The sequence below is a fragment of the Mus caroli genome, chromosome X (genome assembly GCF_900094665.2).
Source record: "Mus caroli chromosome X, CAROLI_EIJ_v1.1, whole genome shotgun sequence".
Classification (NCBI taxonomy): Eukaryota; Metazoa; Chordata; class Mammalia; order Rodentia; family Muridae; genus Mus; species Mus caroli.
Window position 1 is genome coordinate 55,921,819 of NC_034589.1, and position 18,110 is coordinate 55,939,928.

Below are 18,110 nucleotides of genomic sequence, written 5' to 3' on the forward strand. Positions count from 1 at the left end.
CTTCTCCTTATTTCCCTCCTCCTCCTCCTCCTCCTCCTCCTCCTTCTTCTCCTCCTCCTCCTCCTCCTCCTCCCCTCCTCCTCCCTCTTGACCTTCAGATTTCACTTAGAAACATGTATTTCTTTTCAGGATGATGATGCCCATCATTTTTTTTCACATACTAATTTTAATACTTAAGAATTATCAAACACTTTTCTAGAAGATTGAAATTTATATTTGTAAGGTTTTCTGGATACTTAAAATATTCTACACTAGAAACTACAAAATTCTGATTTTCCTCCCCTAAATTTGAAAAAAAAAAAGATTACATGTCTGTTTCTACCCCCTTTGATGTTATTCTTGGCTCAACTTTAATTTCATGTTTTGTTTGTTCTGGAATTGCTTGCAGTGAAAATGGGTTGCAATATTAGAAAGGAACTAATACTGAGTTCAAAGAAAAGGCAGTCCTTCTCCATAACTTACAGCTTAGTTTGGTATTACATTTTAACTAGCTGGAATTTTAGGGTGTTGGAAATTAGGCAATTCTTATTTTACTTTCTTTTCAAAAAGAGTCTGAATTTTGTGCTGCAGTAGAAAGTTCTTTTTTAGCTTTCAGTTATTTTCTTTCTTCTTTTCTTACTGTTGGTGTCCTGAGTAGTTGGAAGTGGATCACACAGAACCCCTTACCATCCCAAGTTTTAAAATGATATAAACCTTTACAGTAAGACTAAGGAGATCAGTGCTATGTCTGGCCATCCCTCTTAGAATCTGATAAGTATGCAACTAGTTCCAAAGAAGTATTGTGAGAGAACAGCAGGGCGCCTCGCAATCATGACCTTCAAGTGCTTCTAAGAGACCTTCAAGTGTTCCTCAGAGACAAGGTTCCTCACTGAGCATCTGGGGAAACTGAGGTCTAAAAAGCCGAGAAGGGAGCAGTGACCTTTTCTCCCTCGACAAAATACTGACCGAATTATGCCACGTGTTTCTTCTAAGTGTAGAAGCCAAAGGGTCCATATCGCCTGTCTAGTTAACTAAAGGGATGGGTCTTCCACTCTACTCCTCAGCCTCCCTGATCAGCGCCCCAGACGTGAAAGACAACAGAAAGTTGCTCCCCTAATCCTCTGTGACAACACAGGGCTGTAAAAAATTCACCAGCTCATTTGGAAGAAGCTGACAAGTCCACCCAAAAAATATTGTGTGCAAAGGGCCCCCCCCCCCCCCCCCCCCCGCGCTGGCAGAGCGCGGCGTGGAAGGGAGCTCTGCAGCGGGCCACCTCCGAGAGCCCTCAGTGCAGCAGGCGCGGCGCTAGCGAGTGCCGGGGCGGAGCGGCCGGCTCGGGCCTGGCCCGCGGAGGCGGGGAGGCCGCTGCGCCGCGAGCCAGCGAGCGAGCGGCCGGCGGGGGACAGCGCGAGCCCGGAAGCGGGAACGCAGGGACGCCGGCGGCGCTGGAGTTCTGGCCGGCCGGCCGCGGAGGCTGCAGCCCGGGGGCCGGGCCGGGTCCGGCCGGCGGGGCGGGGCGGGGCGGGACCAAGGTCCCGGGCGGAGCTCGCTCGCTTGCTCGCTCGCACGAGCGGTCGGAGTCTCGGCTCCCGCGCCCGCCCGCCCGCCGAGGGGCGCCCGTGAAGGTGGCGGCGGACGCGGAAGGCGGAGGGCGGCCCCGAGCCTGAGGTGAGCTGAGGTGGAGGCAGAGGAGGACGCGGAGGCTGAGGCTGAGGCGGAGGCGGAGGCTGAGGCGGAGGTGGAGGTGAAGGAGCCGCAGCGGGCACAGTCGGCGGCCGAGACCCCAAGGGAGGGGGGCGCGCGGCCAGGAGGAGGAGGCGGCAGAGGCGGCGGTGGCAGCGGCGGCGGTAGCAGCGGCGGCGAGGGATGGAGGACCAGCCGAAGGACCGTGAGGCCGAGGTCGCCGGGCCCTGGTTTTCTAAGTGGGAGCGCCAGTGCCTTGCAGAGGCGGAGCAGGCGGAGCAGCTGTCCCCGGAGCTGCAGGAGGAGGCGGCTGCCGATGCGGCGGGGCTCAAGATCGAGCGCCAGAGGCTCTGGCACCTCTTCCAGATCTCAGCCACGGCAGTGGCCCAGCTCTACAAAGATTCCGGGTGCCAGCAGCCAGGACTCTCTATGTGGGACCCTTTCCAGAATGCGGCCAAGGCCGTGACCAGCCTCTACAAAGAGAGCGGGGATGCCTACCAGAGAAGTTTTGAACTGGGCGTCCAGGTTGGCTACCAGCGTCGTGTGAGAGACGTGCTGGAGTGGGTGAAGAAGGGTAGGAGCGTCATTCGTCGGGAAGACCTCATAAGCTTCCTCTGTGGCAAAGTTCCCCCCACACCCCCGCCTCCACGCACCTCCCGGATGTCCCCCAGGCCACCGGCGGCTGCCTCCACTCAAGCTGCTGCCACTGAGTCCAGCGCACCTGTGGACGTCGATCTACAGCCCTTCCATGAGGCCATTGCTCTCCATGGCCTCAGTGGTGCCATGGCAAACATCAGCATGCGATCTGGCCCTCCAGGTTCCCCATCTCAAGATGGAGGTATTGCCAGCAGTGGGCGATGGAAAAGTAGCTTCCTCGAAGATGATCCTAACTCCTTGAGCTCAGAAGAACTAGCTCTCCTCCTGGACAGTGGGGGAGTCCGCAAGCGCACCTCTGCCCAGTTTGGTGATGGCGCTACAGACTCTTCATTGCACAAGCGTAACCGAATGGTCTAAACTGCCTCTTTTCTTTGGTTGCCCACCATCCACCAATTTACTGCTTGACAGTCAACTTGACCATCAACTTGCTTGTTGAAACCATACCAGAGACTGCAGATCTTCCTTCTCCAAGTTAAAGATTTCTATCAAGTTTACCATAAAGAAAATTTAAAAGTATTCCAGAAGAGGCTTCCTATGACTCTGACTTTCAAAAAATATAACTCTATGACAGAACATCAAATATCACATAGTTAGCAATATCATTCAGACTTTAAAGCAAAACACATCCAGTGAGGGTGGGAGCCTGGTTTATCTTGTTCAAGTTGTTATTTCTTTGCACCGAGTACAGTTGTTGGTGCTCAATAAATGTTTGTTGAATGAATAAATGTGACCTTATTTTAAAATTCTTAAAGGGGAAATACATAGATATTTATTTGCTTTTGGAAAAATTTTTATTCTTCTTGTTTGTTTGCTTGCTGTGATAGTCTTTGCCAATTCATATCCATTGTACCAAAATGTAAGATTAGACATCTGGGTTTACCCCACTATACCATGCATCCAATTTCTGGGAAGAAACCATGGAGTTAATATATTTTAGGTTGTTACTCGCATTGGAAAAGTTGCTTCGGGTGATGGTGATGCGAATAGATGCCATAGTGATTGGGCTAGTAATAAGTGATGGACTAAGTCAGCTCACCTTAAGACAAGGAATGCAAATAAGGTGGTGGCCTTGGTGGCCTTCTGCTTAGGAATGTAAAATGTTTCTCTACGGTTACATATTAGTGGACTCAGTTTTAAAGTAGCAGACAAATTAGAATGAGCTGGGCTTTCTTTAAGGGAACACCATGGCATAATCATGGTATTGTTCTACTGAAAGGACCAATAGAACCCTAGCTCCACAACGTAACTGGACGATTTTGAACAAGTCTGTTAATACCCACTAGCCCCAGTTTTTCTTAAGTAAATAGAACTACGTGTCTGCTAGGGTCATTTCAAATAGCAGATGAAGTCCCAATTTCTAGTGTCCACAGCAGTGCTGAGCTCACTGAGTGTTTTCCCTCTACAAAGACAAGTCGGTCAGATATTGAAGTCCATACTTATTTTAGCAAAGGCAACAAAATAAGCATAGGAATCAGCAAATAAAACCCTGGTATTCTACTTGAGCTGAAGATTACTGTTATGTAGTTTAAACTTCCCTAAATATCACAGTGTGTGTATTAATTGTAAATATGTGGCACTCATGACTTAGGACCATCACTCTGAATAAGTACTACAGCATCCTTAGAGTTCCTGAAATTGCCCGAGGACCACACTTTGCAACCAGGGGCTAGTACCCTGAAAGAATATGGGGAGGGGGCAAGTGCAGAAAGACTATGGAAGTAAAGGTCCTAGGGTATCTAAAAGGCTAATGTGGTTTTGATTGAGAGGGGGTGATGATACAGTACAGCTGGTATGGTGGAGGTGGTGGGAGGGAAATTATGGAAGGAGTAGAAGGACATGAAAAAACCCCACATCTCCTCCAGAGTCTTCCAAAGACTGTGAATAAAGCATTACAGGTTTAGTAAAGGCACCTTGCCTCTAAGTTCACATCGAATTTGTTCCCGCTTCATTAATATGACTTTGGATAAAATTTATAGTTGACTGATATGTTAAAAGAATACAAGACTATGAACTGAATTCCTTGATAGAAAAAAGAAGCAAAAAACCAACTTGGTATTGCATTGTGAAAACCCTGAGGGACTGTCTTAGATCCTGAGAAGAGATATAAACCGTAAAAATAATCCTTATCCTCAAAGAGTTGATGCTGCCTCGGATGATAAAATATGTACCCAAGCAGGGACTTCTAGTTTGGGAAGAGCACAGGAGAAAGCTGTGTAGAGCTCAGAAGAAGTTCTTTCTGGTAGAACCACAGCTTCTGGGAAAAGGTGGATTTAAACTGGGTCCAGAAAAGTGAGTAGTAGGCAAACCTTCTTTGGAAGATTATCGAGTACCATTTGAGTATATTGGGTAAGAGAGGTGGGGCCAAAGTTTAGGAGGTCTCAAATGACTATTCATAGATTCTATCTGGATCCAAGCAGTACTATCCAAGTACCACTATCCAAGTAGTACTTTGGGAAGTTTGGCTTTGGCAGGTGTCCTGCTGTCCAGAAGCAAGCCACCAGAGTGGAGGCAGCTCAGCATCTTACAAGATGTTCTTGTCTGGGGCTATTGACCTTTGCTTAACCCAGACTGGGGCGATGGACTCTCTGATAAGATTTTCTTTAGGAAGCCTTTGTTCACACAACTCTTCCAAACCACACAAGATAGAAAGCACATCAAGTAAGATTCTGTGATGCTTCTTCAAGCCTAAAAGGCATTCTGCAGTTCCAGCTGCATCTCTTTCTGAAGATATATAAATGGACTCCCCCTTGATTTTTTTTTTTTCTCTCTTTGTTTCTACTGCTTGAGGATACTCTTCTGGTGGAATCACTGAGGCATTCTGGGCACAGATTTAACTAAGAAACAACTGTAATTTTAATAGGTATATGGGTGTGTGGGTTGGAATACCGTATGCCATTACGAGAGCAGGTATTTTGTTTGTCTTGTTTATTTTGGTAATCCTGAACGAGCAGTACAGTGTCTGATTCATATGGACACATAACGCATAAATTTTACAGAAGCAGATGACTAGAGCCATCAGCTCAATCCAGGTATGACAAAGGGCCTTCCCTCAGAAAGGTGCTTGATGTCCATGCACTTATTCTTACATGATTACCCATTTTGTGCCTTTACCTTCATTTGCAGTGATGAGAGTAAGCTTTTTGTCCTATGACCAACTCCGGGGGGGGGAGGGGAGAGGAGAAGAGAGGAAGGAAGGAAGAAAGGGAGGGAGGGGAAGAGCAAGATTATTTATCTTGAATTTGGCCATTTCAAAGCCACTCTCCAGCTGACTTACAAATGTCAATGAGAGGGTCCGCTAAAACTACCTCTTTTCAGGAAGGGATCTGTAAGTATGAAACATGAAGTCTGATCCCAAGATATGTGATTGATTAAAGGAGCTCATATTTTTTTTTCTTTTTTATTGGATATTTTCTTTATTTACATTTCAGATGTTTTCCCCTTTCCAAGTCTCCCCTTCGGAAACTGCTGATCCCATCCCCCTGCCTCTGTGAGGGTGCTCCCCCACCCACACACCCACTCCTGCCTTTCTGCCTACACTGAGGCATCGAAACCCTCAGGCCCAAGGGCTGTTCCTCCCACTGATTGATATCCAACAAGGCCATCCTGTGCCACATATGCAGCCTGAGCCATGGGTCCCTCCATGTGTACTCTTTGGTTGGTGGTCCAGTGTCTGGGAGGAATCTGGGTGGGGGTCTGGCTGGTTGACTCTGTTGCAGACCCCTATGGGGCTGCAAACCCCCTCAGCTCCTTCAGTCCTTTCTCCAACTCCTCCATCATTGACCCCCTGCTCAGTCCAATGGTTGGCTGCAAGCCTCCACCTCTGTATTTGTCAGGCACTGGCAGAGCCCCTCAGGAGACAGCTATATCAGGCTCCTGTCAGCAAGCACTTGTTGGCATCCACAATAGTGTCTAGGTTTGGTAACTGTATATGGGATGGATCCCCAGGTGGGGCAGTCTCTGGGTAGCCTTTCTTCAGTCAAGGAGCTCATTTTAAATTGATCATTGTAGGAAAACTTTCTGTGTGTCTGAAGAGAATCTACCTGTTTATAGATAGCATCTTTCTAGTCACGTTGCATACTTTGTACTTTTTCTTTCTAGCTTCAAGTATAAATTAAGTATGTAAACTATGTGTAGTGGCATATGTCTTTAATCCCAGCCCTCAGGAATCAGAGACATGTGGATCTTTTTGAGATTAAGTTCGAGGCCAGCCTGATCCATAGTCCAGGCTACTTAGGACTACATAGTAAGACCCTGTCTCATAAAACAACAAAGACAGCTCTTTACATATAGAATTCCCCAATTTCCGATTTTTTTTTATATAGAAGCCCAAGAGAATACTTGTTTCCTAACCTCTAGGTCTTTAAACCTCCACTCTCACATAACAATCACAAACCAACTGCTAGTTTGAAAACATTGCAATTAGATCTCTGTGGCTCTTATCAGGCAGTGGAGTAGGTACTCAGACCTTTGTCTGGCAGTCCCCGAACATTTACATTTGATCTTCAAGTAACAGTGGAAGACCCCATCCTTGGCAGAATCAACTATTCATTTCACAAATGCTGCAGCCAATCTCACCTAGAGTCCCAAAATCACTTTTTGGTAAATTCTGTTGCTCCCTTCACTGTCCCTCTCTTGGTTATATTGTGTGTGGCCTTTTAAATTCACACGTTGAGGGTGAGATGCAGATGAGGAATTTGTGATGTGAAGTCACTATCTTGGGACTCTGTCATATTTCTTTAGGGGGCACTGATATTTTCACTCATGGAGCATGTCACCACCTTATCAGCACGATGGCAAATCCAGCTACTAACCGAGACAGACCACTTGAAGTTCCCAGTCTACGTTTTTAAAAAATCATCATTGTGGCCAGATCCTTCTGACCTGAACTGGGATGCCTCCATCCCTGTCTATTCAACTCATCCTTGTTCTACAGGGTCCGGGCACCTTTCTTGCCCTTCTATGTCAGGATGGAATATTCATTCATTCTCTCTCTCTCTCTCTCTCTCTCTCTCTCTCTCTCTCTCTCTCTCTCTCTCATATATCTTCACTTTGGGGGGGTCATCATTATGTAAGTTTGCAGTTTTATGCATTGAACTATAAATTATTCACTCTTGTTTCAAGGTGCTCAGTTCCCTGGGGATGTATATGAAAACCCTACGATTTCATATGTAGCTTGACAAAGCATAATCAGTATTATGCTATACATTTATGTTTTTAATGAAAAAGAAGGTTTGCCACAAAGTAATATTAGAGGAAACAAAGCTCAAAACATTCCTTCAGAGGAACAGTTTTATTCTTTAGCACACTACATATGCTTCCCCAAAGAACTAGAGCAAATAGGTTATTGACCGTTCTAATTAGATATATGATTACCACGTGTTGGCTTTGATGCAAGAACAAGGTACCTACATTAACCCTTGATTTCCCCAGTAACTACCTGACCTTGAGTAAGCCCCTTTTTGATTGGTATATAAAACAGTCACTGGTTGTGCTAAATGATCTTTTAGATCCCCTGCAACTCTGCACTCTAACCTATGATGTCATTAGGCAGGCAGTGGTATATAATCAGTTTAACTCTACAAGATCCTTGTAGTAAGGACTGCCAAGGTACAATTATTCAAAGGTAGGAAACTGCTTAGGTAGGTGGCTGTGGTATGTCTACATGGAGGTCGGGAACATGTGTACACTGTGCATCCCTCTTTCTTTTGATTCCATTTTCTACACTAGGACAAGAATAAGGGGAAAAAGCTGTAGGCATGTTCAGTGTTTTGAGATTGTGGCACAACATGCTTTTTGTTGTCGTCATTTTGTTTTGTTTTAACAAAACACTACATGATCTATTTACTAATCTCATAATGTTTTAAGAAAGCTTATGATTTTTCTGCTGAGCCACATTCATGTCTACCTTGGGGTGCATGCTACCCTCGGGCTGCAGGTTAGACATAGCTACTATGCAGAGTACAGCCAAAAATGGTTCAGTTACTCTATTTTCCAAAAATGCTAAGTCAGAGTATATTTTTTGTAGCCAGATAGATGTTGAGATTCAGTGCACAAAAAGGGAGACTTGGAGGTTGGCAGTTTCACAGGCTCCAACTCTGGGAAGAACTGGTTCGGAAAGCACCCTGATAAATAAGCTGCTTTCTTCACTTAAAGAGCTTTGAGATGGATCCAAACTCTTCTTCAGTAGCTGCTAGGCAGGCCTTTCTGTAGACAGCTGCAAATTCCTCAGAATGCAGTGGGGTTTCTGCTCTGTTCCTATTGTAGCCTAATTAGAGGCAAATTGGCTGTCCAGCTCAGAGGAATAATCTTCCCGCTGCTTCCAAAGCCCTCACTTCCAAACCCTGGCTGCAGATATTTTTTCAAAGATTTTATTGATTTAAATAAAGATTATTTTTGAACATTGTATAGTGTTTTTTCATGGTGCTAGGGGCTAGAACCCAGGACCTCTCCTATGCTAGGCAAACACATCCCTAGCACCGCTGTAACAATCCAGCCTCTTGGTTGATGAAATACTTTCTGATTTTATGCCTTCTAATACCCCACTCCAAAACCCCACATATGGCACGTGTTATGTGTATTATGTCTTACATTTATCCTCCTACCCAGGCTGCAATTTTCTCATTCTTCTTGAAATCCCTGGCTTTCTTGACACCAGAACCCAATTTTGTATTTAAGTGTGACTATCTTAAATTGGAAGCGTATGGGAGCATTGGGGGAAATGTTAAATTGTTAAGAAAATCATGTGCCAAACCATGTGGGAGCCTCTTAAATACAACTTTGGTGGTCATGACCCTGGCCAGAGGGGAAAGTCTGTGATGTCACCTCTTCCCAAGGCCCAGTTTCACGGATAGTATGTCTGAATGGAATTGTCTGAGGGGGATTGTTCCTTGTGAAAAGTTCACGTGATGGAGTTGGAAGAGATTGTTTTCCTCAGAGCCCAGCAGGACAGAGTGGATTGGAATGCAGTATTCAGTGTGTTCTGTTTGGCTGAAAGCTGTCACAGGGAACAAGTACTTAGCAAACAGCATGAACAAGGATTTGAACTAGAAAATGAGACGTGCCCTGACATCACTGTAATAGTGGCTTCTGTCATCAGAAATCATTCAAGGCTACTCCAGGAGGTAAAAAAAGAAGACTAGGAAAAGACAACTTCAAGTTTGCATCTATATTCCAAACAACCCAATGGAAGAATGTCCCAGTGTGGGTAAAGGTTTGGAAGTTGCTGCATCTCACTGCAGCTATCTCTACTTTGCTCTGAGTGATAGAAGTTTTGCCTCTTTTAAGGCATAAACCAAGCCCGTGACTACAGAATATCCCAGAGAACTTACTGGGAAAAAAAATAGATCAGTCAACTGCTTCGTCTGTTTTTTTTGCAATGCCAAATCCCTGAGTCGAACGTCTTTCTATTTACCAAATCGACTAAACTGACTCCTGATACTACGTTTATTCTAAATGCCGTTTAACAGAGCTATTCATTCAGTATGTCTACATTCTGTTTGCTTACAACTCACTCTGCTCTTTCTGTTTCTTAAAGCCATTTTGACTTTAGTTTTTGCTTCATTGTATATATTAATCATATCATGGTACCGTTTTACATATGGATGTTTTCATACAAATATATTTTCTACAATGAGTTTCTAGTCCTCCCCCATCCTGCCTCTTCTCCTGCTTTGCTCTCCCATTTCTCCCTGCTTTTCCCCTGCAGAGAGATCTGCTTCTACTTTCATGGCACGTGTACAAATATTTTATGTATCTATATAAAATCTAGAAACCACAAATGAGACAAAATATACATTTATCTTTCTGAGACTGACTTTATTTACTCTGATCATGTCCAGTTGCATCTATTTTCCTGCAAATAATAAAAGTTAAGTCTTTTATGGCTGAAAAAAAATCTCTTGTGTATATATTGTCCTTTCTCCACTCCTGTTTTTAAATCACTGGTTTGGCTGCATAACTTTGTTATGGTAAATAGTTCTATAATACACATTAATGAGCAAGTATCTCTGTGACAATTGACTTGAAGTCCTTTGTCTACAGCTGTAGTATAGCTTAGACATATGGTATATATTTTTAGTATTTCAAGGAGCCTCTACACTTATGCCCACCGTGCTTGGATTAATAAACAGGATATCAGGATTTTCTTTGTCCACATCCTCACTAGCTTTTATTCTCTTGATTTTCATTCTAACTCATGTGATGGGATCTCTATGGAGTTTTAATTTGTATTTCTCGATAGCCACTGAGGCTGAACATTTTTAAAAGATCTATATATTTTTAAATTTGTGTATGTGTGCGTGTGCATGTGTTTCAAGTGCACATGTAAAAGAGGGTGCCCTCGGCCCATTGGTCGTACAAACTTTATATGCCTCAGTACAGGGGAACGCCAGGGCCAAGAAGTGGGAGTGGGTGGGTGGGGGAGTGGGTGGGGAGTATATGGGGGACTTTTGGGATAGCATTGGAAATGTAAATGAGGAAAATACCCAATAAAAAAATTAAAAAAAAAGAGGGTGCCCTGGAATGCCTGGTAGATTGGGTGCCCTTGGAGCTAGAGTTACAGGCAGTGGTGTGCTGCTTGCTGTGGGTTTGGGAAACCGAACGTGGGTCCTTTGCAAGTGGAGTTCAGGCTCACTATCTCTCTAACACCTGATTTTGAACTTTTTTTCATGTTTATTGGCTGTTTGCACTTCTTTTGGGAAGCATGTCTTCATTTAATTAACTTACTTATTGATTGGATTGATTTCTTACTGTTTAGTTTCTGCCTTGTTTGTATAATTTAGATATTAATCCTTGACCAGTTGTGTATCTAGCAAAGATCTCCTACTTTGTAGTCTATACATTCATGTGATTATCTGTTTCCTTTGTTGTACAGAGAATTTTAAATTTCATTATGTCTTATTAATTGTTCATTTTCTTTCCTGAGTAATCTGAAGTCTATTTAGAACACTTGATCATTCATACTGATGTCTGTCCTGGCTACTTTTTTTTTCTCTGTTTCAGTTTCAGGTCATATATTAAGGTAACATTTATCTATTTGTAGTTGGGTGTCAGAGTTTACCTTTCTTAATTGTTCTCTAAGTTATTATTATTTTAGAAATAGAATTAGAAGCAGTTTATTAAGACATTCAGAAGGGTTGACATGGGCTAGAGAGCTATGAAAAGAGAGGCTCAAAGGTGCCCATGACTTCTCTAGATCTTTGTGCACAGCATTCATCTTGTGCATTTTATATGGTGAGCTTTTTTTCATGCATGCTGTGTTTGTTGCATGAAACCCAAGCCACTTTTTTTGTTGTTGTTGTTGAGGCAGGATTTATGATTGAACCTGAAGCTCAGCAATTCAGAAAGACTGGTTGGTCAGCAGGCCCAGGAACTCTCCTGCTTTTGCCTCACCAGTGCTGCAATTACAGCTGCATGCCACTGTCTCCAATAAGGCAACTTTTTACTACATCAATTTCAAATGACTCCTGTGTCTTCTGCACAGATTTGAAGCTCTTTTGTGCTGCTATCCCAGGATCATGCTACAACAATATTTCAGCTTCAGGAAAGACAGCAACAAGAAGGTATTTATCCCGTTAATTCTCTAGTACATATCTAATTATAGCATGTAGTAGCTAGTTTTCTAGTAATGAGGAATTGTTGTGATATGAAGGGCAAACATAGATGGGCAAGATGGGGAGACTGGTAAAGGCACTTGCAACCACGCCTGACAATCTGTGTTCAATATCCAGGATCCATACTGTGGAAGGAGAGAACCACCTCACACAGGATGTTCTCAGGCTTCCACATGCACACTGTGGTACACGTGTGCCACCCCCCCCCCATGAATACATGTAAAAAGAGTACAAACTAAGTAACAAGGATCAGATCAGCACAAGATCCATTCATAAGTTTTAGAGTTGTGCAAGTATCACATTGGTTATACTGATTATAGTTCAAAAAGTAATAAAGTATAATCAGGCAGCCCATTCCAAATTTAATTCAATTAAACAGTGCTACTGTTTACCAAGTGCTTTCTCAGAGATGTTTGTACTACATTTGAGTTTACTGACTTCTCCCTTCTTCCCTCCTTTCATTCCATCTCCCCTTAATTTTTTTTTTTTTTTCAGTTCTAAGGATGAAATCCAGGGTTTTGGGCATCAAGGTAAGAGCTGTACCACTAAGTGACATCCCCAGCCTTTATTCTCATAGATTCCATCTCTGGCAATATTACAGGTAAAGAAATTTGGGTCCAGAAAAAAATTTAATCCCAAGATATCTGAGACTAGAGGCTGCACTTACCTCTCTGTATAGCACTCACTACATAGTACTCCTATATGTACATACCTATGCTAATTTATCCTTTACTTTCTCAGTTTATCATTCTGATACCTGTGATGGTTACTAAGAGATTTAGTCACTAGCATATGTAGTGTGGATACTAGGAAAGAAGGGATGATTTTATGTCAGAATGGTACACAACTTAAAATGTACAAATTGTTGTGGACTTTCCACATAATATTTTCTGAAGGAGGTTAACTAATAGTACTTAAGGGCATGGACAGTGGGGCCTGCAGAGATGACTCAGCAGTTAAGGGCACTGGTTGCTCTTCCCGAGGTCCTGAGTTCAATTTTCAGCAACCACATGCTTACAACCATCTATAATGGGATATAGCGCCCTCTTCTGGTATGTAGGTGTACATGCAGATAGAGTACTCAGATGTAAAAATGAAGAAATATTTATATATAAAAAAGATCATGATGGAATACTCACAGCAGACCATTGGACTGAGTTTGGGGACCCCAGTGGAAAAGTTGGGGGAAGGACTGAAGGAGCTAAGGTGATTTGAAACCCCATAGGAAGAACAATAACAACTAATCGGAACCCTGAGAGCTCCCAAGGACTAAACCACCGAAGGGGACCCATGGCCCCAGATACATATGGAGCAGAGGATGGCCTTATCTGGTATCACTGCGAGGGGAGCCCCTTGGTCCTGGGAAGGCTCCACACCCCAGTGTAGGGGAATGTGAGGGCGGGAAGATGGGAGTGGGTGTGTGGGTGGGGGAGCACCTTTATAGAAGCAGGGGGAGGGGAGATGGGATAGGGGGTTTGCAGAGGGGAAACCGGGAAAGGGGATAACATTTGAAATATAAACGAATAAAATGATTAATAAAAAGAAGAGCATGGACAGCAAATGCGTAGGTAAGTGCTGACTGCTGTATTGATCTGCCTGTGGTCAAACTGGGCTAATCCAGTTCTCCCATTTCCTGGCCTGTTGCCTCGTATTGCCTCTGCCTTTTCTGCTTCCTCCAATTTATATCAAGTGCTGAGAATTAAGGATACCTAGGCTAGGTCTATGTTGAGAAATTTAATAAAAAAAATCAAAGCACTAATTGTAGAGAAGTATTATCATAAAATAATTCTATTAACTAAAAAGAAAGTGCTCCCTATAGGGATTAGCATATATTTCATCGACAAAGATAATTTTATATTCAACAAAAAGATAACAGTTGTTATGTGAAGTAAAATATACATAGCTCCATAGAGCAGGTCATTCCTTGAGGTTGGGTAGATTAATTTCTTCCCATTAGTCAGTTTTCTATTTATAGAAATGTGTTTCAACCTGAAAGCCCTGAAATCAGTGCAGGATTGCAAATCCAGTAGTTCTTTTGTCTTTTCTTTTCTTTTCCTGGTATATTTTGGAAACAGATTCTCATCATGCAGCTCTGCCTAGCCTAGCCTCTGCTTTCCAAGTTCTGGGATTAAAGGTGTGTGCTACCACATCTGGCCAGGAGCCCTACTCTTCATTTAATTCAAATCAAGCATTATCAAATGATAGCAGGTAGAATGGGAGTAGCTGCTCCTTGAAGGTTTCTGTTGTAGCATGCAAAGAGGATCAAATGCATCCTTTTGACATAGTAACCTTCATGAACAGCATCTATTTTCCATACTTGGAATTCCAGAAACAGATTTAACTCAGAACACAACGGATTTTTTACTCACAAAAAGAAATCAGCATGTGTAAGTGCAAATCTAAGTGCAAATCTAAGTGCATTAAGATGTCCCTGAATGAGGTGACTCACACCCCAAGCCTTGTATTGGTGATCAAAACTATTCATATACATGGAAACTTGCAGACTGTGTAAAGTGGAAGGAACACTTGCCTAGGAGTCTGGAGACTCTGGACTTGCATTTCTTTAGATGTAAAGTGAAGGGTAAATTTGGACTCAGCAATCCCCCCTTTTAATCTCTAAATTCTATCTACTGTGCTATGATATTTTAGACGTTTCCTCTACTAAAAAAAAACAAAAACAAAAACAAAACAGATTTATCCACCTCACATATGACTGTTTTGCCTGAATGTATATATGTCTACCACAGGCCTGCCTGGTGCCTAAGGAGGTCTGAAGAGAACACCAGACTCCCCTGAAACTGCCTAATCATAAGCCACATTTCAGGTGCTAAGAACTGAACCTGGGTCCTCTGGGGGGGGGGGAACAAGTACAATTAAACACATGGCCACCTATTCAACCCCAACCCCTGGTTATGTTTTTTGGCTGGCTGTGCTATTATCCTTTAAGTTCATGATAGGGGCCAAAATTCTGTGTTGAGGAATCTTGCTACAGTAACAGAATTGCCATGGAGAAAACACAAGTGTGAAAGAAAGGGTAGTATTTTCTACTTAGTTTTACACCTTGGAAACCCTTAACTCTATAGTTCATGCATGCATTAGTGATGCAATATGAGGGGGTCAAAAAGGCCAAGATCAGGGCATTCAGTGTGTATGTGACTGTCCCATAGTTCCATGCAAACAGCACACCAGAAATCATGAAATGGCATTTGGTTTAAACTCTTGGAAGGCATGCCAGCCTGCAAAGGATCTAAATAGCAAATGTTGGGATGAGAACAGTCAACTATTCTTTTCTAAATGCAACTTGATATTGAATCTAAAGACATTGGGAAAATATGAATTGGATCATTTTCCTAAAGTCATCTCTCCCTTCTCTGAGTACAAGTGACTCCACAATAGTCAGAGGGTATACAACTTAGAGATAGACTTTCCAATGTCACATTCTATTTTCATCTGGATTATTTTATTCTTAAATTTTTATTTTTATTTCACGTGCATGGGTGTTTTGTCTGCATGTATGTCTGTGTACCACATGAATACTTAGTGCCCACAAATATCAGAATAGGATATTTTATCTCCTGGAACTGGAGTTACAGATGGTTGTGAGCCCCCATATGAGTACAGGGAATTAAACCTGGGTCTCCTGGAAGAGCAACCACTTTTCCTAACCACTGGGCCATATCTCTAAGCCCCTGGGTTATTTTGAAGGAAGAGGTTTGTATTCTGTGTCGCATAGGCAAAGGACAGTTGAAGAGGGCTCTGGAAGAAGTAAGGTTTAGAGACAGAGCACAGCCTTTCCAATTGTGTCCCATGGTAGACGCCCTTTCCCCTTTCCTCATAGGTTTAAAAGGTTAACAACGCTGATAAATACCCATTGCATCTGCCACCATGTGTCTGTGGCATAGAGAATGAGGAAAGCAAGACAGTGAGGTTAAGTGCTGGTTCCCTTACTGTGGCACATTTCTGCCTTCTAGGCAGACACAGTTTGCCATTTGGGGGAAAGAGTAAGGCAACCATTACAATGTACCTTGTGAGTTTTGCTTATTTAAGGAATCTTATATATAAGCCACTTTCATAATATTCTCATGTAAATGGTTTATAAGTATTACATTATTTAGTGTTCATAACATGGATGATAAATTAGGACATTATCATCCTGGTTTACAGGAGTTAAACTCGAAGAATAGAGAGCTGGGATGCTTAATTTTGATTGTCAGCGGACTGAACTAAAAAAAAAAAAAACCCTAGGGCACTGATGAGGTGAGTTCGTGAGTGCATATGTGAGGGATTTTTCGGTGTTGACTGAGAGGGTAAGACATGATCTGTGTATGGGAGGTACCATCCCATGGAGGGGAGTCCTGGACCAAATAAGAACATAAAAATGAGAAATCCAGCTGAAATAATTTTCCCTACTCTTTTTCCCAATCTGCCAAGATGTAAGGAATCAGCCTCACACTACAGCCACATTTAGAAGCAGCTCCTGCTGCCAGGCCTTCCTGGCCATAATAGAATATATCCTCAAACCCTGATGCAAAATAAATCCTTCTTACCCTATGTTGCTTGTTGCCAGGTATTTGATCATAGCAGCATAATTAACTTATACAAGAGGTTAGCTCTGTTGCTTAAGGTCAAACAACTAGTACAAGCAAAGATTAAAATCCAAAAGTTTGCTCATTAGTCATTCTTTTCACTTCTGTGTTCAGGAGAAACCAAGTTACTTCATGCAATTCTTCTGTTTTACTATTATTGAAGTTTTCTATGAAGATGTGTTCTAGTGGAAAAATTATCTAGTATCCTTAATACCCCAAACTGTAGCAGCTTTTGTGAATGCCTGTGGTTGTTGAGCAGACCTCAAATCTTTCTGAGTCCTGATAACTTGACATAGACCTAGATCACCAAAATGAGACATTTCCTTAACCCTGGGTTTAATGTGATCAAATGTATTCTTCCCTTTCTAAGCTAAAATTGTGTGTTTTCTGATCTCTTTCCTCTGTGTTTTCCAAGATCTCAGGAGATATAGATATAGATATAGATATATAGATATAGATATATAGATATATAGATATACATACACATACATATATACATACATATACATACACACATACATACATATATATATATGTATATATATACATACATACATACACACATACATACATACATACATACATATATACACATACACACACATGCATATATATGCATATGCACGGGGGGCAACTTCTGTGTTCCCCCACCATCTAGCATATCAAATGAGAAAAGATTTGTATGTGAGTAATAGTGGTTGGTTATTGATTATTTACTATGTGTCAAGCTTGACAAAAAAAAAGTTCTTTGAATCCAAGTGGTGGTGCACACCTTCAATCCCAGCACTTGGGAGGCAGAGGTGGGCAGATCTCTGAATTTGAGGTCAGTCTGATCTTCAAAATTCCAGAACAGCCAGGGCTACACAGAGAAACCCTGTCTCAAAACAAACAAACAAACAAACAAACAGAAAGTGCTTTGATATTGTCTCCTTGGGTTTTCCTTCAACCTATGAAGTGAGTTCTGTTATTATTCCCATTTTACGTGTAAAGAATATTCTTGCATTTTTGGAACCTGCTGGCTACGGTAGTCTCTCTTACTAGCTATGAAGAGCACGTTCTTGTTTCATTGGACTGGTATCAGATTTGTCTTGCATAAGTAACTTTCTTCACTGTTAAGAAGCTGTGACCTGCCGTTTATTGCACAGGATTTTTACTTTGGACCGTATCTGATCCACCATCTTGAGGTATAGATTCTGCTTTACCAATCTATACCTTAGGTATACATTGCCTTTACCATTTCCCTGGGATTACTTTCCTCTTGTTATTACATTCACAGTCAGTATCAATTCTGCAGAATATTCTTATTCTGAAGTTGCCTATCCAGGCTATGATTTTAATATGGTACACCATCTTCTTATAATCACACCAAGTCTTTGGACTATAAGGGATCATTTGCATTGCCCATAACTTGCCACCCTGTGCAATGGCAATTCAGAAGTGCCAACTTCTCTTAGACAATTATAGAAAGAAGGGATGAGAGGATTTACATAGGTTAAAGGGATTAGGGCATGCCACATATCATATTCTTGCGGATTTATTTCATGAGGAACTTGGGTCTTCTATTGAATGGTCCTGAAAGAAAGGAACTAGAGAG

General features: G+C 42.4%; 1 protein-coding gene and 1 pseudogene across 1 annotated transcript; both read left to right on the top strand.

Moving 5' to 3' along the window:
• The first annotated feature begins 1,801 nt into the window (after positions 1–1,801).
• On the top strand, positions 1,802–3,044 carry LOC110286161 (UPF0472 protein C16orf72). The gene has a single exon (XM_021152631.2). It carries the CDS (start codon positions 1,846–1,848, stop codon positions 2,674–2,676), a length of 831 nt encoding a protein of 276 aa, XP_021008290.1. The 5' UTR covers positions 1,802–1,845; the 3' UTR covers positions 2,677–3,044.
• A 14,465-nt stretch (positions 3,045–17,509) lies between these two features.
• LOC115030164 lies at positions 17,510–17,621 on the top strand (annotated as a pseudogene).
• The last annotated feature ends 489 nt before the right edge of the window (positions 17,622–18,110 follow it).